This window comes from Silene latifolia, chromosome 7 (assembly GCF_048544455.1).
Source record: "Silene latifolia isolate original U9 population chromosome 7, ASM4854445v1, whole genome shotgun sequence".
Classification (NCBI taxonomy): domain Eukaryota; kingdom Viridiplantae; phylum Streptophyta; class Magnoliopsida; order Caryophyllales; family Caryophyllaceae; genus Silene; species Silene latifolia.
Window position 1 is genome coordinate 16,577,900 of NC_133532.1, and position 24,656 is coordinate 16,602,555.

Genomic DNA, 24,656 nt, shown 5'->3' on the forward strand with positions numbered 1-24,656 from the left:
GGGTTGGACTAAAATCAGCCACAAAGTCTGCTAGTGCTTGTGACTTAATTGTTGTTCTTGGTTCAAATGTTATGTTGTATGTGCTTAGCTGTACTGACCATTTACACATTCGTCCAGGATAATTCGGCTTCCTAAGTACTGATTTGATAGGAAGATTGGTTCGACTATTATAGGGTGACTTTCAAAGTATGGTCTTAATTTTGTGCAACTCATGATTAAAGCTAAAACATATTTTTCAAGCAGGCCATACCCGATCTCTCGCATCCATAGACTTTTACTTACATAATAGACGGGGTCTTTGTTGTCCGTCCGCTTCTTTGACCAAGACCGCATGACGACAATGTTTTGTGATGGATCGATGTGTATACTGTCAGGGGCTCATCTTTGATCGGTTTTGCCAGCAGGGGAGGAGAGGATAGATATATCTTTAGGTCTTCAAAGGCGGTCTGATGATCAGGGGTCCATTAAAAGTCCTTGTTTTTCCTTAGTAGGTTATAGAATGATTTGCACCTCTCTGATGATCTTGAAATGAACCTGTTCAGGGCCGCTATTCTTCCAGTCAGTTTTTGTATGTCTTTGACTGTCTTTGGTGGTTCTAGCTCCAGAATAGCTTTGATCTGTTCAGGGCTGGCTTCTATTCCTCTTTTTGTCACCATGTAGCCCAGAATTTGCCCGCCGAGACTCAAGTGGCATTTTTGTGGGTTGAGCTTCATATTGAATTTCTCCAGTATTTGAAAGGCTACTTCCAGGTCTTTGACGTGGTCTTCTGCCTTTTTTGACTTGACTACCATGTCATCTATATAGACTTCCATGGTGTCTCCTATCTGGTCTTTGAACATCATGTTGACTAGCCTTTGGTAGGTTGCACCGCATTTTTAATCCAAAGGGCATAGCAAGATAACAATATATACCTCTTTCGGTGATGAAAGTCTGTGCTTTCCTGGTCTCATTGGATGCATTTTTATCCGATTGAACATTTGGAGGAATCCATGAATGTTAACATTTCGTGGCCTGCAGTGGCATCTACCATTGCATCGATGTGTGGCAGGGGAAATGGATCTTTTGGGCAGGCTTTGTTTAAGTCGGTGTAGTCTACACAGACTCTCCATTTGCCATTTTTCTTTTGGACGACTACTACGTTTGCAAGCCGTCGGGTACATTACTTCCTGATCATTCCCATGTCTAGTAGCTTGTCAACTTCTTGGTTGATGATTTCATGCCTCTCTGCAGCGAATTTTCTTCTCTTTTCAGACAAACGGGCTTAAAGGATTTGTCAATATTTAACTTATGAGTAATAACATCAGCATCTATACCAGTCATATCAAAATGTGACCAAGCAAAACAAGACATTTTAGTTTTGAGAAAGCTGACCAGATTTGGTCTGATTGAGTCGGGTGCATCTGACCCTACAAGTACTTTCCTGTCAGGGAATTCTGGGTCTAATGTGACTTCTCCTGTTTCCATCTGTGATTGTGCTATATATTCTTCCCCGACAGGTGACTTTAATTGCTATGCAAGGGACTTACCTGACTTTGAGGGTTTCAAAGCCCGAGTGTAACATTCCCGAGCCGTCCTATGTTCTCCTCTCGATGGTGGTTATCCCCATTCTCGTTGGAATTTTCACATATTGATGGTATGTTGATGGGATTGCTTTGACATTGTGGATCCATGGTCTGCCCAGGATTACATTATACGAGGATAGGCAATCCATTACTCCAAATCTTTCATATGAAGCCACGCCTTCCACATAGGTTGGCAGGCTGATTTCTCCCAAGGTGTTCTTTGTTTCTCCACCGAATCCAACCAGACGCCGGATTTCTTGATGATCTTTCCTTCGTCTATCTTCATAGCTTTAAGGACGTCAAGCATCACCAGGTTGATTGAATTGCCTCCGTCTATCAGGATTCTTGATACCTTTGCTGTACCAATTTGCATGGTGATTACCAGGCTGTCATGGTGTAGATCTGATATTCCCTGCAGGTCCGAGTCATCAAAGGTAATAGCGGGCAATGACTTGGGTCTGGAAGGAGGTTGAAGTCTGGATTCCCTGGATATTCTTTTGGCGGTGAGCTGGTCGGCCACAGATTTTCGATCCTCCATTTATGAATTTGACTTCATAGATAGGGGGAGGAGGAGGAGGGTCTCTTTTGTTTCTCGGATCTCTCTTGTTTTGTCCTTCATCTTTATTCTTTGGCCGTTGGATTAAATCCTTCAAGAAACCTTTCTTGAGGAGATATGCCACCTGTTTCTTGAGCTGGATGCATTTTTTCGTGGTGTGTCCGATATCCCGATGGAAGTCACACCATCTCGTTGGGTCTTTCCCGGGATTGTCGATTTCTTGGGCCATCCGACCGTGTCTCCCAGGCTTTCCAGCGTTTAATTAATCCTGCAGTATTAATAGAGAAGTTATATTCAGAAATAGTTGGTAAGCTAGAAAGGTTACCTTTGTGTTCTTGTGCCATGTTGACTTCAGATCTTTCAGGCCTGGAATAGGGTCTTTGATCTAGGGTTGCCTCCTTTCTCGGTAGGAGCTTTTTCTGTTAGTGTGTCCATAGACTTGTTTTTCTCCAGGATGAGTTCGTTCAAGTTGAGATCTTCTTCTAACTCGACATGCCATAAGGCGATGGACTGAACAAAGTGGCAAAGGTTGGGCATGCTTTCTTGGTCGTCCGCATAGATGTCACCGTCAGCAGGACTCCTTGTCAAGGCTTCTACCGCTGTTTCTTCATCACACTGGGAATGGCCACCTTTTCTTTGACAAATCTGGCCAGAAATTTTTTAAGAGATTCTTCAGGAAGTTGCTTTACCCGAACAGCAGTTCTCGGGTCTCTTGGCCATATCTCTCTTCGCTCGCGAATTGTTGATTGAAGGCATTGATTAATTCTGCAAAATTCTTGATACCTCCATTTGGGAGATTGATGAACCATTGTAATGTTTGCTCCGGTCGGGTTGTACCAAAGCCTTTGCACATGCGGACTTGCTCGAGTTCACTGGGTATTGAGGCAAACCAACATTTTTTGTTTGAATATGGCAACATGATTTTGTGAATCGGAGGTTCCATCATAAGTTCTCATGGATATAACAAGAAATTTCTTGGGAGATCAATCTTTGCAATTTCATCCGCAAAGGGTGAATCGCAAAGTCATTAACTTCTACTTCACCACGGTGGTCCGGCACTCCGGGTATATTTTCTATTTTGTTGTGGAGTTTTTGGATTTCCTGAAGCATAGCCATCATTATTGCTGCTTCAGTTTTGTTTGTCTCATCATTGGGAATGGTTGGGGTGTCGGATAATGTATCCTTCTCCGGGGTTCCAAAATTAGAAAAGTCAATGTTTTTGATAATGGATGAGAATGGGGTTCTGGTTCGAATGGTCTTGGAGCCCGAAGCCCGATTTTCCAATTTCTTCTTGAGTTAGACTCGATTCCTTGACCTATTGATTTTGCTTCCTGGCCGCCTTCTCTTGGATTGTTTCCAATTCTTTGATCTTGGCCAGGGCAGCCGCTAATTGTTGTTCTGCGGTGAGTTCCACCATTTTTGTGTGTGAATATTAAATGATAAAGGGAATTTTATTGGTTGAAGAACTAGATGCCCCACGGTGGGCGCCAATTGTTTTAGCAGGATTTTCCTGGATGGATCCGGCCTGATTAGTGAGTAATTTGGGTATCTAGTTCTATAAGTTTGATAAGTTGTGCTTGGATAATCAGGAAAGACTAGGAGAAAAGAATAGTGTTTATATTATTTTGATAAGCTGAATACAAATTTTGTTTAAGTAAGTGAATGTACGTAAAATGATGAAAAGATAAGTAATAGAATAGTTTCACACTAATGAATAATCAATATCTTTGCCAATGCCAGAATTACAATATTTATAATCATAAAAACGAACGTTGTACTGGTCTTCAACGCCCTCCCCTTTTGTAGGAGCTGTTACCGGATTAATAGGACATATTCCCTATTAATCCGGTTGACTCGTTCCTATTTGATTGATCCTTAACTTCTTCTTTCTTTGCACGTCCAGGTTCATGGGCAATATGGTTTTATAATTAGACTTAGTCTTCCTTGAGGATAGGGCACGAATATATATCTTTACATAACCGTTTTGCTTCTTCCTCAGCTTAATTTAGCCTGCTTTAATACTCTGCCAGGCTACTCTGTACTTACCATCAGGCTTCTCTTGTAAGATAAGGCAGCTTGATTGCAATAACAGCTAGAATTGTCCGGTCTTCGTCTTCTTCAGTCAGCCTTGTGAGGTCAGGCCAGGTTATGGTCAGGCCAGGCTAATTTGGGCCTAACACAAGTAATCCTGAATTTTAAGCTTAATGGTACCTATCCACCGGATATGGACAAGAGGGGACAACGTGCTATACGCCTACTAGCTTCCCAATACATTCTCATGCAAGGAGAATTATACAAAAGAACACCTCTTGGTGTAGTCCTACGTTGCCTTGATCATTCACAGGCACGAAAGGTGATGGAAGAAGTCCACGACGGAGAATGCGGTCCTCACATGAGTGGACCCATGATGGCAAAGAAAATCACACGTTTGGGATATTATTGGACCACAATGGAATCCGATTGTATCAAATACGTAAGGCATTGCCACAACTGCCAAATCTTCGGAAATGTACAACATGTCCCTCCTTCATTGCTCTATACAATGACATCCCCTTGGCCATTTTCTGCATGGGGAATTGACATAATCGGGAAGATAACCCCAGCCGGAACAGGAGGTCACTGTTTCATTCTAGTAGCAATCGACTATTTCACCAAATGGGTAGAAGCGGCTTCCTACACTGGTCTTACGGCTAAAAATGTGGCAACATTCATACAAAACAACATCATCTGTCGATATGGTTGCCCACATGAGATCATTAGCGATAACGGATCACATTTCTAAGCTGAAACCGAACAATTGCTAACCAAATACAAGATTAAGCATCACCACTCTTTGCCCTATAGACCACAGACTAACGGCGCGATAGAGGCGGCAAACAAGAATGTTGTCACAATCCTCAAGAAAATGATTGACAACTATAGAGATTGTCCAAGCAAGATACCCTTTGCCTTATGGGGGTATCGTACATCTGTCAGGACGCCCACTGGGGCTACTCCTTTCTATTTGACCTACGGCATGGAAGCTGTACAACCAGTCGAGCTAGAAATACCATCCTTGCGTATTTTACTAGAAAGTCAAATCCCGGAAGCCGATTGGAAGAGGGATAGATATGAAGAACTCATCCTCCTGGATGAACGTAGGCTGCGCGCCTTGCATAATGTCCAAACATATCAAGCACGTATCAAACGAGCTTTCAACAAAAGGGTTAGGCCAAGGAACATCAAAGAAGGAGACTTAGTGCTTAAATCGGTTAGAGCTCTCTTATCTGTTGACCCACGAGGAAAATTCAAACCTAATTGGGCTGGACCATTTCTAGTCAAATCCATACTCCCAGGGGGTGCGGTTAGGATCACAGACCTAGATGGGAATGAGTTTTCAAACCCAACAAACCTTGACCAACTGAAACGATACTATGCCTAAAATAGGAATGAAAACGCGCCTCGCGTAAACCCACGTGTCGCTCTTGTGGCACTAAATAAACGGCCCCTGGCCAAGCTGAAATAAGCTAAATGTCACTGTGCTCTTGCATTTTGACAAATTTGTCATCCTCATATCATCAAACAAACTAAATTCGCACCTTCAGAGTAAGCAAAAGCTCATGCTTCTTTTCTAAGTTCATTACAACCTCTTGCTTCGAACAATTATTCTTTTACATTTACTTGAACTACGCGCAAGGGTTTGATTTCGCTTTTTTAAGTGAATACGTAGGCAATCCTTCACTTGATTCAACCCATTATATCTAAAATGTAAATAGAAGGACATTTGCATTGCATTTGAAATTCGACAAGAATAATAAATAGAAAATTACAAAGGTTTCATAACCACTTAAACTTTTTATTTCATTCGTTTTCTTCTAATAATAATACGCTACATAATAAAAAAATAGAAGAGGCTAGGATTCTAAAAATCCCTCCTTTTTATTACAACAGAAATAATAATAATAATAATCCAATAATAATAAAGAGACTTGGGCTACTCCTCCATCTTCCCCTTGCCCTTGTCATTCCTGTCATATTTCTTATCACGACCTCGAGCCGGACGCTCTTGCGCCACTTCAGACCTAATCACCAACGGCCTTTCCCGAGGTCTAGCTTTTCCATTCTTGCCAATCACCATTTCCGCGACAGGAGCAGTCTTTGGTTTCTTCGAAGGATGAACGACTTGAAACCCGGCTTCTTCTTCTCCCTCTGTCAGATGCTTCTCTTTCTCTTTCTCTCCCTCGCGCACCTTGTAGTCGATGGGCTCGCGCTTCCTCAACTTCTCGCGCTCTTCCGGAGTTGTAGCCTTTCTCCACCTCAGATAAGAATCCGACACCCATAAAGCATTGGCGGAGAAATTCAAGAACCACATGTTTCTTTGGGCCCATTTGATAGCCCACTCTTTTCGGCTCTCTGTAGTAAGCGCCATAGCAATCGCAGACGGTATCAAGCCTCGGGATCGTCCTTTTTGCACCCAACTTGTCTCATCACCTTTTCGGGAAGATGCACACCATAAACTCCAATCCAGGAATGCGCACCGACCTAGTGGGATCCAAAGAAGACACTCCAGTGACGGACTTGAGGTGCCACCATGGAACGACCCACCTGATCAACGGGCCATCATCACTCTTCAGCTTGTTCTTCCAATAATCACAGACCCGGGTGAAGTCCACCATATACAACCTTGTCCTCATCGCGATCGAGCGAGCATGATAGGAAAGTGCATGAACTGGGGGCTCGATCAATCGGAGCCGCTCCATAAGCCAAACCTACCAAAAGCAGGTATTAGACAAAAAAAACAAAAAGCAAGAAAAAAAAGAAACGAAAAAGAAAAAGGTGTCTTTTACCTGCAAGATGACGGGACTCCCCAAGAACGGCAGATCACGGTTGGATTTCCTATTATCCAAACCCAATATAATCTCTCCTAAGCATAAGCAAGCTGGGCTCCTACGCAGCTCCATCTGCTCAACAAGGCCCAGAAGTCGGGGATCACCTCTCAAGTCTTCATCAACATGCCCTTGGAAGACATACACATGCAACAAGCAAAAGCCAAATGCCCTCCGCCTAGCAACATGAGAAACGGTGGGGTCGGCCCTATTGATGAATCGATCTATGAAGTCCAACATTCTCACACCTTTTGAGGTAACTAGACGGTCCACCTCAAGTCTAGTCAATCCGAGCAAGTCTCTAAATTTGCTTTTGTACCCTTGAGAAATTGAAGGAATAGCAGGCAAATGTTCGGGGTCCCATCCACCAATAGCAGCAATCTCTTCAGGAAAGGGGCAAATATCACCTCCAGGGAACGCAAAAACATGGTAATTTGGGTCCCAATAGTCAAGGCAAACATCCAAGAACGGTTTCACAACCTTGATGAGTTTCAAACTCAACAACGATCCAAAGTTATAATAACCCATATCATGCTTCTCCATATTTGAAAACTCGTTGGTCCATTCCTTCAAGCGGATCTCTAAAGTATTCATGATGAGAAAATTTATTTTGAAGGGTTTTGTGTAATTAGACGAAGAATAGACGGAAGATTTGTGTGAATAAAAGCTCCCTCGACGCTTCTATTTATACTAATTGTTGTTTCCAAAAATCCGTCAGAACGGAACAACTTGGGAACAGGCGCAGCACCTGCTGCGCCTCTTCCCGAGCTTCACTTCTGTGATTTTCCGCGTTGGATCTTTCCTAATTCCATAACGAATAATTTCCTATTCCTACAGGTTATTATTTTGGTAAATACGGGAAATTACCATGTTTCAGGTTTCCTAAATTCGCGGGCACGCATTTCGAGGCGACATCGACATTTCTGCCATTATATTACGCTTGTATATTTTCATTTTAGGAAATAAATTTCATTTTTTATTTTAGGAAATAATTTTCATTTTAAATTTCAACTTGTAAATATTAATTTCTATTCTTTAATTTCATTTCTAAACTTATAGATTTCTATTTTTTTCTTTTTTTAGGGGGTAACCCTCCCTACCGTCCGGTCATTTCCGGCAAAAATTTTGCATTTTTGCATTTTTCGCGTTCTTTTGAGTCTCTCATTTTGCGCTAATTAAGGCCATATGTATATAAAAATGTATGCTTTGCGTGTTTTTTCTATGTAAATTTTGGCAGCATGACGGCGTAAACCGTCATCTACCAAACCTGTTCGAAACTAACCTGCAGACACAAGCAATACAACCCGGCAGCAAAGGCACTCAGGCCATCGTATATATACCAAACGGAGGAAATGTACAAACTGGGGGCTCGAGCCCCAAACAAAGTAAAAAAATGTTCAAAATGATAGTCCCAATGTACAAATGTACAAGACACAGCCAACAAACAAAAAAGCTACACAAAACTACTGCTGGGCGCCCTCCAACTCTGCAACTCTCGCCAAGAGAGCGGCGATCTCGGCATCCCGAACCTCGAGCTCCCTCAACACGCGAGCTGTCTCCTCCGAGATCGGGTCAACTCTCGCTCCAACTCGCGGTCACCCTGTAAACAAGAAAATTGGCTCATGTCAATCAATTCAAGCAAAATCAGAAAATCAAACAAAAAGAAAAATCAAAAAGGAAATAGGTGTAAGGTTCATACCTGACGACCTCGACCGCCGACAAGTGCCTCGACGGCAGTAGCTCGCAGCCGGTTGGCCACCCTCCACAACGCCACAAACCGAGACGGCGCAACCTGCATTTTAAAAAGAAATTCTCAACAATTAAACAAATTCAATCAAATGTGTTCTTACACAAAGGATATACAGATTAGAGGCTCGCCCTCCGAATCAAATGCTGCCAATCATCCAGGCCAGCATCCGTCACGGCTACGTCAAAGTCACGCAGCTCGGAGATCATCGTCCTCCCGGTCGCGTCATTGTACTCGAGGGTCTCGGGGTACTCTGGGGGCTCGATGCCCGCCGCCTCGACCTCCTACAAAGACAAATGGTTCTCATCAATCGATGATCTTTCATAATGATTCTCGAAAATCAAATCAAAAGGAAAAATAAAAGATACTCACCACCACTGGCCAGTACGCCAATCTCCCGTAAAGGAACGCCGAGTAATCCTCGCCGGGAAGAAGAAGGTCGTCACCATCGGCACCAGCCCAAGTCCGCCTCCCTCTCGGCCTCGAAGGCTCCCTAAACATCGTCCGGGAGGATCGACGGGAACCGTCAACACGCCCGCGAGCACCGACGAGCCAAGCGCGCCAAGTACTACACAGACCCATTGACGTCCTCAACGTTAGTCGGCCCGAGCTCCTAGGCCGAAGGACCTCACCACAAAAGGAGGCGTTCAGCGTACTCCGCCCAAGGTCGGGGCACCCACCGAGACAAGATAAAAAGGATCATTTCTACGATCAATTAAAAGCAGATATAAGAAGCAAAAGCAAATATAAGTGGGATACTCACGCTCGGTCACCAAGAGCGTTCACATCCCGCCGGTAGACGTTGTGAGAAGAACGCTTGCTCTTCGTCCAACACATCACCCAATCCTTCACCACGGGATAGGCCCTCTCCAACGGCTCCGTCCTCTTGGGCGCGAGACTCGGGAAGTAGGAGTACACCCACGCCGCAAAAAGCAAAATAATCAATGACGCTCTTTCGTAATTTGATAAAGAAAGGAATTTACTTTGGTCTAAAGGTAGGTTCATACCTCCAAAGCAGTAGTCCAGTCCGACAAAGCACCAGGAGAAGTCCCCTTCTCCATCAATTCCGGACGAATCATGGCCCTCATAAAACGGATGAGGACCGCAAAACCAGAAAGTGACCCGGCCCCAACGTCCCGGGGAACTCGGGTCAAAAAGGAAGGGAAGAAGCTTCGTCGATGACCTCTCGCCCTTGTCTCCGAGGTAAATCGAAGACGAAACCACGAGCACGAGACGAGCCCTCACTCAGACAGGAGGAGGAGCCGTCTCCCTCCCATCAATCGTCACGGCCACGGGTCTTCCCGCAAAGTAGTCTCGAACGTAAGAACGGGTATCAAACCCAAGAATATGTGACCTTCGGCGACAAGTTCCACCGATCAATCTCCTCGCCTCGGCCGAGTCCGCCCTCATGGCGATCACCGGCCACACCACCTCCTCGGTCCCGCACTGGACGAGAAATCATGCCGTAATCCTCCAAAGTGACTCCCACCTCACCAAAAGGCATGTGAAACGTGGAAGTCGTATCCCAGAATCGGTCCAAGAAAGCACGGACCAGGCTAAGGTTAGCCAGCAACTTCCTCTTCGCGATATCCCTCCAGACCTGAACCAAAGGACCAAACGCTTCACGCTCGATCATGGCCCTCTCCTCCGCCGACAGCCGCTCGTAGTGCTCCATCGCTGTCGTGTAACCCGAGAACGACCTGATGTTACCGGCCTCCTATTATGATTTGAAACAAAGCTATCTTTAGTTTTGAATAAAATTTGAAAGAAATTTGGACAAATGAACGAAAGGGGATGAGTAGTGAGTAGTGAATTCCTATTTACCAAACTCTTCACAGTCCTGTAAGACAGGTGACCCTCTGCAGCCCACACCAGGTGCCTGCTCTCCCAAGTCTCAGCCCACGCAGGAGCTCCTCTCAGCTGACGACCTCCTCGCCCGACGTTGGCCCGTCTCGGGGCCTCCTCCTCCTCAACGGCCTCCTCCTCGTGAAGCTCGTCCCCAGCAGCCATCACCGCAGCGGTGAAGGCCTGCTCTAAAGCCTCCTCGACAGTAGCAGCGTCGATCTCCATGGGAGCTCTCCCAGAAGTAGAAGCCTCATCACCTGCAACATTAAAGCAAATTCAGGCCGCGTCACATGACGACAAGCCTTGGTTAAGGGATTTTCGAGCCTTCGGAAGCCCTGAAACCGCTCTCTTTTCGCCATCCTTGGCCATATTCCCACCAACCCGATCACTCATGTGATAAATTGGGTCAAGTCAAGCCTAATTCGAAGCCTAGTTCCGGGTTCGAGTCGAAAATTCGGCAGCATTTCGCTATAATGGCGATTATGCCCTAGAAAAGTGTCCTGAAAAAGCTGTCACAAACTAAAATTCCGAGATGGTAGAAAGTTTACCCATCATTCAAGGATCCCAAATATCAAGTTTCATTACAAATGGGCAATCCTAAGACTATTTTCGAAGCAGTTTACGGTTCAGTTGTAAAACCGTCTCAAATTTCACTCAAAGGCTCAAAACTTGATGAAAATTCGAAATAAATACATGGTTGTATTCCTAACACTACCTACTATCCATTTCTAGTGTCAATTTGACAAAGCAAATTCATTTGGGGGAAAAGCCCCAAATTTTCGAGCAAATGGGTCACAAACCCTAGATTTTTCGGCTCAAAATTGGACAAATGTAGAAGATTAATGCAAGATTGAGACACATACCTCGATTAGTCATGATCAATGCGAGCTTTTGAATCAAAACTTGGCGGAAATGGTGAAGATTTGAGAGAGAAATAAGAGATTTATGTTTCGAATAAAAATGAATAAAGCCTCCTGATTTTCGCGTTTTTACGCAGGAAAGTCAATTTGGGGAATAGACGCAGCAGGCGCTGCGCCTCTTCCAAGAGACGCAGATCTTGCTGCGCCTCTTCCTTTTGTTCCCTCCATACGGATTTTCAAAAATCCGTTATGAATTCGTTATTTGTGGGCCCATCTTTGGTGCGCCTCTTCCCCGATGTTATTTTCATTCTTTTGGTCCGTTTGACGATTTTCTTTCGTTCCGGCCCGCGTTCTCAAACCCGCAACAGACTGTTGTGTATTATTTATTCCTTCCAAGACCTTCTGCTTGTCGCAACGAGCATTTATTCCTTCACAGAGTTCGACACACCTTCATTATGTCTCCAACTAGAGTAAGCGGATATACTTTCCCTCTCACGACAAGAAGAATCAATTCCCAATCGTGTCTCTAGCGAGAGTAAGCGGACGTACTGTCTATCTCAAGACGTAAGGATTGACGATCTACCTAAGCAGATTTCCTCCCAGCAGTTCCCGCCTGTGTCCTGCTACTCGCAATTATTTCTCGAAGACTACCCAAGCAGTTTTCCCTCAGCAGCTCCCGCCTGTGTCCTGCTACTCACAATGTTTCTTGTTTCCCCACAGAGTGCGACAAAGGCGTCGTTCTCCAGAAGTTCCCAAACCAAATCCTTATTTCTTAGGTTCGTAGACCCGAAATTAGGATTTTTTTAGCTATGGGATCCCAATCCTTTTAGGTTCATAAGCCTTCAAATTCCCAAACCAATAGAGTTCCTATACCCAAGCTTTAGTTACCCTTAAGTTGAACTTACTTTAGGCCTCACTCCCGCCGATGCTTTCCTTTAGGGTCCCATACCCTAGCACCAATCCTTTTGTATCCTTTAGGTCTTATCCTTAGCTCCCATGCTCAACCTTAGCTCCTACGCACCCCCGGAAGCATCTCGAGGAAGAAGTCTCAGGTATGGTCTCTTCTTATGGCTGGCGAGCCTCCTTACGTAGTCTAATGGACTTTAAACGATCCTCCCCGATAGTCAACAGACTCTAAGATGTTCCCGACGACAGGTCCTTGGTTCAGACCCCTTGAACCGCCTCGCGTCGCCATAGTCGTCAGGTTGTAATCTTCGATTGACCTGATGGCTATACTTTGACTTTCGCCTTGTCCAAGCCTCGGTCAAAGTGGGGGCTCAGAGATACCTCATTTCGCACCTCCCGCAAACCACCCGGTGATGATTGGGCCGCATGTTTGATACGCGGAACGATTTGTGACAATTCGTAAGATTATCGTCAAGTGATTGCTCAAATATTAATGTCTACCTCTTAGTTGTCATCTACGTGCCGATACGGTCGTTTTGACAGTAATTAGAGTACATTCGGAGTCCGGGCCTAAAACCGTCTCCATTTTCTGATAACCATTAAAACCCGAGTCAGAATGTTCTGGAATGTTCCGGATATTTCTATTCCATATTTCATAAATTTTATCTTTTAAGTAAGCAATTTCCCGTAATATTCACATAAGATATTAAGGAAAACCGGATTATTTCCGTCCTACCATAACTCAAACACGGAAATCTCTCTTCACTAGGAGGAAACCACTTGGGAACAGACGCAGTGTCTTTGCGCCTCTTCCAAGAGACGCATGGGCTGCTGCGCCTCTTCCCGTGCCCTTTCTCGCATGTTTCTCGTATCTTTTTCATATCTTTCCGAGATTCACTTCCAAAGAGTCTCCGAAACCCTAATTCCTTCACGTGATTAGTATAACTAGGAGCCTTCGCTCCTCATATTTTTCACGCGAGTGTCCGCCCTTCTCTTCTCCCTTTGCATTCTAGACTTTGTTCTTACTTTTTGGCGTCTACGTGCTTGAACTTTCGACCACGTAAGCTCGGATCCTTCTGAGTACCAGCCTCCCCGTTTGCATGACCGACCAATTTGACCAACTACACTAATAATCAACTTAATTAACTTAATCGTTTTCCTCTTACGAGGGCACTTTCTTTGCATTCGCGTCGAGCATCACTAATCGATATCTTAGTCCTTCTCGTTTCGTCAACATGTAAGTCTGAGGGTGTAAATCTCTCTTTTATTTATTGTATTTTATTTTATTGTATAATCAATTGTAAGGTTTATGTCGAAAATACCATTAAAACCGATTTCTAAAACCATGTTTAAAACCTCTTTTTTACGGATTTCCAGTAGATAACCGTCGAGAAAGGACGCAAAGAATCGCCTGCGCCTCTTGAAGGAGCGTAGATTCTGTTGCGCCTCTTCGTGAGGGCCGCCGCAGTTCGCTTCCTTTCTTCTTCGTTAAATCCTCTCGTTATTCGTCAAAATCCTTCCTTTTGTTTCGTTTATTTGTTAATTCTTCGTTAGGATGGTATATAATTCACATGTATATTTATAATCAGCATTCATTAATATGTTTTAATCATCATAAATCCGACTTAAATCCCTAATAATCCAATATTTGCGGGTTTTCGTCATTAAATTCAATTCCGGGTTGTAGAGATTCAATTCATCCATATTGGATTTCTGGAATTCGTCTTTGATATAGTTTTCATCTGTTGTCGTCATTAATCCATTGTATCTAACCTAATTAATCGGTTTAATTTGTTTGACTCATTAATATTTTTCACTTCTGTCATTATTCCATCCTGTAATTAATTCGTTCAATCCGTCTTATTCATGTTTTACTGTTTTCATGACCCATTCATATGTTAAATAACATGCTAATCACTTTCATCCGAGTAAATAATTTAATTGATCATTAAAATCACCAATTAACATTAACGGCTTGCAATTACGGCTTCACAGCCAGAACTGAGCCAAGGAACAAACGCAGCGTCTGCTGCGCCTATTCCAAAGGACGCACTCTCTCTGCTGCTTTGTTCTCGGCCGAGTTCGTCTCGAACTCCGTTTCTGCCTTGACGTAGTTTAATTAACGTACGTATTAACTAACTATTATCCGTAATATCACGCTAATTCCTGTTCGTTTATTTATTTTATTCTTTTATCTCTTTTTCTCAAATTATCCGTTTTAAAGGTATTTTCGACATAAATCGCCTATTTCGTTGTAATTAATGTAATTTATATTTATTGTACTTCATAATTATTGTATTTCTTTTATTGCTTGTATGTTTTCACATGTAAATGGGCATTAAATCCTACTTTGACATTAATTGTTTGCTAATTATGTGTCAACCGACTTAGTCTAATTCTCACATGCTAGGATTAAAACTTGGATGTTGCATTGCATGCATATAATCGACGATATATCGAGTATAGATGATGTCCCTAATCATTAGTAGAGACCGCTATCGAGGCGGGCGGGATTAGGTGTTCGATCAAAAGAGCTTCCTAATATGTACCCTCACCCCTTACTCCAGATATCTGTGAACACCCGTGTTCATTGGCATCCACGAGAGTCATTCTAGACATAGAATGCTAAGGGTAACGATTGCTTAGTGTTCATGTCTCTACTTTGTGTCTTGACATGACACGAGGTACTCGAATGGTTCCAATTTCCCATAAAAATTGGTGGCGACTCCTTACAAAAATGCAAACGCTTGTTTCCCAAGCGCCCCCGTGGCCCCCGCTGTCCACAGGATGACCTGGGATATTCTTTATATAATGAAAGGAATCAAGCCAAAAAGCTTTCCAGAATTGGCAACCCTCGCTCACGACATGGAAATTACAATCAAAGGGCGTGGGAAAGCTCGATCAACCTCTTCTAACGCACCAAAAGGAATTCAGAAAGACAGATAAGGGCTTCAAGTCGATAGGAAAAGAAGCAATGGTCGTCGAAACCAGCGGATCGCCCGTGAAGATCTCATCAAAACCTAAGTTTGAAAAGAAGAAGGAGTCATATGCTTACAATTATCAGCAGAACTAGCCCACATTAAAAGAGTTACAAGCTATGAAGTACCCTTTCCCAGACTCTGACCTATCCGGAATGCTAGATGACCTTCTGGAGAAAAAGGTTATACAAGCGCGAGTCCAAGAGACTCGACCAGGCTAACAAGACAAGTGATCCCAACTATTGTCGCTATCACAGCATCGATAAGTCATCCCCTTGAAAAATGTATAACATGAAAGAGAAAATTATGCAGCTCTTCAGAGACGGAAAGATTATCCTTGACTTGGATGAAACAGTAGCTACAAATCAAACTACTGCAATATTGGAGCAGCATGAGGAACATGAGGAGCCGACGATGCATCGTGGGTGGGATGTATGCATGTTGCAATTCGGAAGCCTTGAACCTGTTGCTATATGGTTTCAAAAGCCATCTTCATCCATATCCCCAAAAGCAGGATTAGGTCCTCAATATGAGAAGAATGTAGATGATGATGACGAAGGGTGGACCTTAGTCACTCGCAAGAAGACAAAGAAACAAGTTTGGCAAGTAGTCGAACATGTCCATCATCGACAAAAGCAATCAAAGAAGATGAAATCCTGCATGTCTGATGGGGAGAAGAAGTCTGAAACAATGGTCAAACCATGTGTCTTGCCAATCAATATGCCTAAGCAAAAATCGTTGAGTCATATTGCTCTAGAGGAATTCCTTCCAAGAGATTTCTTGAACAATGTTACCGTATGTACCATTTTCGCAGAGGTCATGATGATAAAGAAAAAGTAAAGGAAAACGAAGCAGATGATGCGGTACCATCACAACAATTGGAACCTTACCCTTAAAAGGAAAATGAAGTTGTAAAGGCTCTCAACGCTCTTCCCGCAAATATGGGGTGGAGACAAATCTTTCACCTGCCGAAAGAGAAGCATCAGATAATACTCCAAGGACTTGATAAACCGTAACTATATACTGGCAAGATGAAAGATGTAGGAGAGCATGCAGAGCCATCAACACAATGTGTCTCCCGCAATGCACGCCTTGACCTTTCGGATGAAGATCGCTTCTTGGTTCCAAGCCTCACAATAGGCCGCTATATGTGTCAGGCTACATTCGAGGACAAAAAGTCAACAGAATCTTAATAGATGGAGGCTCAAGAGTAAATCTCATGCCAAAAGCAACCATGAAAGAGCTAGGCATCACGGTTAATGAACTTTCCAGCAGCCGAATAGTTATTCACGGTTTCAACTTAAATGGAGAGCGGGCTATTGGCATGATTCGTGTGAACCTTAGCATGGGCGACTTGTCATCTGAAACACTCTTCCATGTCATCGAGGCCAAGACATCCTTCAAGTTATTATTAGGTCGACCATGGAAACATGAAAATGGAGTCGTTGCATCAACCCTCCATCAATGCTTGAAGTATTATCGCGGCGGTGAAAGGAAGATAAATGGAGACGCCAAGCCTTTCACTAAGGCTGACTCTTTCTTCGCTGACGCAAAGTTCTTTGAGGAAAATGGTACTTCTAGTGAGTTTATGCCAACTACCATTTCTTCAACTGGAAAAGGAGGTAAGCTGAAAGAGAATAGCAAAGAAGATATTGTTACGAGTCATGTTAAAGAAAATGATAAGCAAAATATAGACAACGCTAGTGAAGCATCTACTCCCGTTACATCACCCAAGAAGCAAGAAATGCCACATAAGTTTACCTCGCCAGTATTGCGGTATATTCCCAAGTCTCGCCGAAAAGAAGGAGATAGTCCTTTTGCAGAATGTCTAACAAAGAGAGATCTTAAAGACAAAAGTAAACCAACTCCAATGATCAAGCAAGAATGGATGGCGAAAGTCACCACACCTCTTCCAAGTTCAAACCAAATGATAGTTATGAGACCTCCTCCAGTTGGTTTCGTCTGTTCATCAAACCAATCATCAAGCGATCAAAATGTGGGAATATTTCATTCCAACGCATACAAGCTACTGGAAAAGGCAGGTTACGACTTTACAAAACCAAATCCGCTTGGGAAAGTTGTAGAAGTTGAACCATATGGGCTTAACAAAACGCAACAGGAGTTGTACAAGCAAGAAGGAAGCTTTATAGAGACTAAAGCAGGGCTTGGTTATAAGTCTCCCACACCCGTGAAGATCAGTGCTCGTAGGAACAGAACCTCTACATCTTCACAACATATCACAGTGGAAGAGGCGGAAGAGAATGAAGCAGAAGATATTAAAAGACCATCAACATCTTCAGTCTTCGACAGGATAAGTCCACCTGCACAGAGAGACCGTCCTTCTGTATTCGACAGGCTGGGGAGACCGAGTTCTACAACAAATCGCCCTTCTGTCTTAGCTCGACTGGATAAACGAGGAGCAAGTAAAGTTAAGTCATCAACCCCTCCGCCGTGTACAAGCAAGAAGGGTGCATTAAGTAATCGTTTGGGTGTTCGTTCAAACACGGTCTTCACTCGTTTAGGAGCCTCCAATAATGATAGTGGTAAGACTTTTCTGTGCTCAACTTCCGTGGAAGAAAACGATGAAGAAGTAAGCATAAATGATGACTTGAGAAGCGCAATACCCTCTCGCATGAAGCGTTTGCAAGTGGTGGACATCATCCAGCATGAGCCACTAAAAGCACGAAGACGAGTATTAGTTCTCACTGGTCTCTCCTCAAACAATGTTGAAGAGTCTAAACCTCCATCTTCACACTCCCGTGATGCAAAAGACTTGGAAATTGTGACTTCTTATCATATCACTGCAGAAGAGATACCTGATGACAATGAAGAGGTAGAGGCTGACAAGGCACCTGAAACACTTGAAGATGAGGTACAGTCAACCGTAGACGATTTAAAAGAACTAAACCTAGGAACTGATGAAGATCCTCGTCCAATCTACGTCAGTGCTCTGTTGACTAAAGAGGAAGAAGAGGAATACTACAAATTGTTGGTTGAGTACAAGGACGTCTTCGCTTGGAGCTACAAGGAAATGCTTGGACTAAGCCCAAAAATTGCAGTTCATCGATTGGCAATCAGAAAAGGAATCAGTCCTAGAAAGCAATCTCAACGTCGCTTTAGGACGGAGCTTATACCTGAAATCGAAAAAGAGGTTAACAAACTCATTGAGGCTGGATTTATTCGTGAAGTCAGATATCCTACCTGGATAGCCAACATTGTTCCAGTCAGGAAGAAAAATGGGCAACTACGTGTATGCGTCGACTTCAGAGATCTTAATGATGCATGTCCAAAGGACGACTTCCCTTTGCCAGTTACAGAGTTGATGATTGACGCAACCACTGGTCACGAAGCACTCTCATTCATGGATTGTACTACGGGTTACAATCAAATACATATGGCACCTGAAGATCAAGAAGCAACAGGTTTTCGAACCCCAAAAGGAATATTCTGCTACACGGTCATGCCGTTTGGACTAAAAAATGTTGGGGCCACATATCAGCGAGCAATGCAAAAGATCTTTGATGACATGTTGCATAAAACGTTAGAATGTTATGTCGACGACGTGGTTGTCAAATCAAAGAAAAGAAAAGACCATGTTAAAGACCTTCGGACCATCTTTGAGAGACTTAGAAAATGTCAACTCAAGATGAACCCACTCAAATGTGCATTCGGCATCACATCCGGGAAGTTCTTGGGTTCGTGGTAAGGCATAGAGGCATTGAAATCGACCAGACAAAAATCAAAGCTATCGACGAAATGCCAGAACCAAAGACGTTGAAGGAGCTGCGTGGGTTGCAGGGACGTTTGGCATACATTCGAAGGTTCATCTCTAACCTAGCAGGACGTTGTCAGCCGTTCAGTCATCTCATGAAAAAGGATGCTCCATTCTCATTCTATACATCGCCGCACAAGAACGATCGCTGGGGGCAATGTGTGCGCAAGAAATTGAAGACCGCAAGGAGAGAGCACTCTACTACTTGAGTCGTACCTTGGTTGGAGCTGAATTAAATTACTCGCCCATAGAGAAGATATGTCTTGCTTTGGTGTTCGCCATCCAGAAGTTGAGGCACTACATGCAGGCGCATACCATACACGTGGTCTCAAAAGCTGATCCAATCAAGTACATACTCTCAAGACCAGTCTTATCTGGAAGACTTGCGAAATGGGCAGTGCTACTTAAACAGTATGACTTAGTGTTTATGTCTCAAAAAGCAGTAAAAGGTCAGGTTATTGCAGATTTCTTCGCTGATCATCCAGTCCCAGCAGAGTGGGAACTTTCAGACGAACTACCAGGAGAAGAAATTTTTTACGTGGACATTTTACCGCCATGGCAAATGTACTTCGACGGTGCTGCAAGGCGAGACGAAGCTGGAGCCAGAGTTGTGTTCATATCTCCGCAAAACCATGTAATGCCATACTCATTTACACTCACACAGTTTTGCTCAAATAACGTGGCAGAATACCAAGCTTTGATATTAGGTCTTCAAATGGCAATTGAAATAGGCGTAAGGGACATGGATATTTACGGAGACTCACAATTGGTGATCAGCCAAGTCCTCGACAAGTATGAGGTAAGAAAGGAAGACTTGATTCCCTACCATCGACAGGCGCTGCAACTGCTTAATCAACTTGACTCCATCAATATTGGTCATGTACCGAGGAGTGCCAATAAGTTGGCTGACGCGCTTGCTAACCTTGCAGCCACTTTGGCATGGGGCGAGAAGAATCTATGCAAGTACCATCTGCAATCATTTGGCAATACCTTTGCTTGAAGCAGTAGAAGATATAAATACAACAAACATGATTTGCGTCTACACACGGTGATGAAGATGATCTGGCGCCACCTATCATCGATTTCTTGGACCACCAAAAATTACCTGATGATCCCAGGCACAAGGTAGAGGTATGCCGACGTGCTCCAAAATTTATTCATTACAAAGGGACGCTCTACAGACGCTCTTTCTTAGGACACTAGTTGAGATGTCTATATAAAGATGAAGCTACTGAAGCAATGCACGAAGCTCACTCTGGTATTTGTGGCGCTCACCAATCTGGACCTAAACTTTATGATCGTGTAAAGAGAATGGGATATTACTGGCCAACCATGGTTCAAGACTGCATGGACTTCGCGAAGAAATGTCAACCCTGTCAGTTCTACGCAAACTTCATACATCAGCCACCGGAGCCATTACACCCGACTGTATCTTCATTGCCCTTTGAAACTTGGGGACTTGACATTGTGGGACCTCTCACTCCGAAAGCCTCGAATGGACACGAGTATATTCTCGCTGGTACTGACTATTTCTCAAAATGGGCAGAAGCCATCACATTACGGGAAGTCAAGAAGGAAAATGTTGTGAATTTCATCCGAACTCAAATAATATATAGATATGGTGTACCACAACGTATCATAACTGATAATGGGAAACAGTTCGATAACCATCTGATGACAAGTTTAGGAGAGAAGTTCAAATTCGGAAAGATAAGTCATCGATGTACAACGCTCCCGCAAATGGCTTGGTGAAGGCTTTAACAAGACACTTTGCAACTTGTTGAGAAAAGTAGTAGCAAAATCAAAACGAGATTGGCATGAAAGAATTGGCGAGGCATTGTGGGCCTATCGCACCACATACAAAACTCCTACTCAAGCAACCCCGTATGCATTAGTGTATGGAGTAGAAGCCGTGTTGCCGTTAGAAATGCAAATCCCATCCTTACGCATTGCTATTCAAGAGGAACTTACAGAGGATGAAAATGACAAGTTACGTTTAGCAGAGTTAGAGGCACTCGATGAAAAAAGACTAGATGCCCAACAGAAGCTCCAATGTTATCAAGCAAGGTTGTCGCGAGCATTCAACAAAAAAGTACGTCCTCGTTCTTTTCAAGTAGGAGACCTAGTCCTTGCAATACGAAGACCAATTATCACCTCTCACAAGCCAGTTGGTAAATTCACCTCAAAGTGGGATGGCCCGTATGTGGTACAAGAAGTCTACACAAATGTTGCATATAAGATTGCGGATGAAGACGGTGTGCTCATAGGCCCAATAAATGGGAAATTTCTCAAACGTTACTACTCTTAAAACAACACCATGCTCCTAAGCAAGAGCGTAAACTGCAAGCCATGCTCCTAAGCAAGAGCGTAAACTGCAAGCCATGCTCCTAAGCAAGAGTCAAAACTGCAAACCTCTATGAACTACGTCGGCTTGATCTTGTGAAGTACTGTTTCTACTTTGCAAGTACGTAGGCAACTTGGGTGAACATGTAGCCTGAGTGCACACACACACAAAAAAATGTGTATCACAAAAAAAAAAAAAAAAAAAAAAAAAAAAAAAAAACGTTTTACCGCTCCTGGCCCGCATGAGCTTAAACTGTGAACGGCTAAATCTAAAAATCACGTGTCTGTTACGTTATATCTTATACATAGATATAGTCTAACAGCCGAATGCAAATTTATAATGTAACATACATTTATATTATATCCAAAAGAGAGAAGTGCGCAGCATATCAGCTAAACACAAAATTACCACGTACAACAAAACAGTACGAATACAAAAAAAAGTACGTGTGTATACCGAAAACTATAACTCTTACTTACTAAGTTATAACGTACCTCGTTATCATGTCAAAATAAAAATGGGTACGTATACAAAAAAAAAGGATGGTGACCTATGATAAAATTTATCCTAGAGTACCAAATCCATCCAAGCATCTGGGTCCAACGATGATTGCAATTCCAGGACTAAACGTCTCTTCTCCTCAAGAACGGCTACATATTCTGCACTCAATTGCGGGGTGGCCTCCAATTTAGCGATCTTCGACCCTCTTGTTTCAATTTGGTCTTGAGCAGCCTTGCGGGATCTTTCAAGATTTTCCATGTCACTAGCTAACTGACGATATGCTTGATGAGCTTTTTCTAACGTATCTTCCAGTTTAGCTATCTCCTTGCCTACATCGGACATCTTTTCCGCTATAGCGAGACAAGCCGCCTCGGCATCAGCAAGAACATGACTATCTTTTTCGAGCCCTTCGCGCTCTTCAGTAATTTTTTTGCCCAAATCCTCATGGCGAAGACGGTCCCTGGTAGCTTCTTCTATAAAGCGGAAAGCTTTGACGGTGGCGACATACGACTCTATCTTGTCTTGAAGACGAGTTGGATCTCCTTTAAAGTGTGTTATACATTTGTAAACCAAGGTGGCTTCTTTCCCAATTTTCTCGACATCTGCAAAAGCTGCCTCTTTTACGGTCTTCAACAAACTACTAGCAGCCAACTTCAAACCTGTATGTAAAATCCCTTTTACTGGTGTTTCTGGCATAATTGTAATCACAGATGGCGCGGAGATGTTCAAGTTTGGATGCACGTTGACTAATGTACCAAGCGCCCTCTTGTGGAGTTCAAGATCTTGTCTCGCAACTGCTTTTAGGGAGTGAGGACTTTGAACAGACGGTTGACTGGTAGAGGTTGACTGGGCCATTGTTTTGTTCTTCGGATGAGATGATTCTATTTTACCTTCGTCAACAGGATGTTTGAAATTTTTTAACTCCTTGCCTTTGCGTGGATTCAGTCGGTCAACAACATCAAGAAGAGGTTCACCTATCAAATTTGGCACTTCTTTCTCGAGGTTAAATTCTCCGTCCTGCAAAAAGAAATTTTAAAAATAAATAAATAAATATATATAATAATAAAATAAATAAAATAAAATAAAATAAGTTGATAACAAGAATTAAAGGTGTACTACCAGAATCAATTTTGAGGGATTATCAGAGAATTCTGGTATGTTTGCAAAGAGGTCCACGTCAACTCGACTAAGGTTTCGCACATCAATAGTAGCAGCTGCTGTGCCTTTATCAACTTCTCCTCTGGCTTTATCAACGTCTCCTCGACGCCTATGTTTGAAGTTGGTGTCCGACTCCCCATCATCACTATCCACTCCTCCCGCAATAATATGATTTGGTTGCGAACCGCCCGCCTGGTTTCTCGGAGATTGAATTAAGGATGGTGTCTCACCAGAGCCTTCAGTTATGGAATGATTCGGCGACGTACGTGTTGCACTTTTTTTCCCATGACTTTTAGATAACTTCTTGGTCGGATCAGGTTCTATTACCGAATTCAGCACATGAGCTTTTGCTAACAAGTCCTTTACATCTACCTTGCTCCACCACTTTTCAAAAGCTACCGAATTAAAATCGCGCCACTTTGACCTTGGAGGAGGAAACAAATGCACCCGAGATCGACTACCTTCAAATAAAATCATTCGCCATTTTTTGAGAGCTTCTTTGCAAGATACATGTTTAGCATTTGAAGTAAGAGTCTTTGGGAAGCCCTTTGAGAAACCAAATTGTTTGGAAAACCGATATGAGGTGTATGGTCGGAGCACAAATAATGCACCGGAGCGTAATGGAAAGTATGCGAGACGTAAACAAATGAAATAGCTGAAGTTTACTTTATCTAAGGCTCCATCATCGTGCAAACATACACCTTTGTCAAAGAATTTAGTAATACAGCCAAGATTGATGGATCGTCCCTCGTGAATAAGTCTACGAGCTTCGTCATCTCTGAAAAATTTTGCGTGTTGCGCACCAGAATAAAGCACCATTCTTGGACCCCTCGGGCATGGTTCAACTTCATGATGTGTCCTGAAATAATGAGCAAGCCAGCCATACAGATAATGGGCAGGGAAAACAGAACCCGAATAACCAGGCTTGGGAGATGTAGAAATCATGTTGAGCCCTCGATAAATACTAGCTAACACCGGCGGCGCAAAACTAAATACTTCTCCACGAGCCATCAAGCTTGCTACCTCAAATGTTTCTGGTCTAATAAGTCGATCTTCAGATTCCGGGAGTACAAAGTTACATAACCAACATGACAAGAAGGTTGCTAAATATGTTGTTTGCTTCCGACTTTCATGAACGATTCCCAATGACTCAAATATTTTTGCCTCTTCAGCTGTCCAGACAAGCGGTTTTGGGTCAATTTTTCCAGAAGGGTTTCCCGTGAATTTAGGAGGATTCTTGCTCTCTCGTCGTCGTTTCGGGGGCATTTTATATACATGAGACCTCTTGCACCAAAACTCAATCCACTGCTGTGAAGTGACACCTTTGACACCTTTTCCACCAGACTGTATTTTAAGACGATGATAAACAACCAGTAGGAAATGACATGCTCGGGGGATTACCCGAACACCTTGAGCATCAAGAGCATGTAAGTTGTCAAAACTAGGAAGCGCTTCATCATAAATTGATCCAAGGATAGGCAAACCGAGACGATGGAGATCCCATAGTGAAATAGAAAATTCTCCGAACATAGTATGAAGTGTGTTGGTACTGGAACACCAAG

General features: G+C 43.2%; 2 protein-coding genes across 2 annotated transcripts; both read left to right on the forward strand.

The window, feature by feature from the left end:
- Positions 1-16,553: 16,553 nt before the first annotated feature.
- LOC141589791 (uncharacterized) lies at positions 16,554-19,025 on the forward strand. Its single transcript, XM_074410415.1, has one exon. The coding sequence runs from the start codon at positions 16,554-16,556 to the stop codon at positions 19,023-19,025; it is 2,472 nt and encodes an 823-aa protein (XP_074266516.1).
- A 223-nt stretch (positions 19,026-19,248) lies between these two features.
- LOC141589792 (uncharacterized) lies at positions 19,249-20,091 on the forward strand. Its single transcript, XM_074410416.1, has one exon. It carries the CDS (start codon positions 19,249-19,251, stop codon positions 20,089-20,091), a length of 843 nt encoding a protein of 280 aa, XP_074266517.1.
- The last annotated feature ends 4,565 nt before the right edge of the window (positions 20,092-24,656 follow it).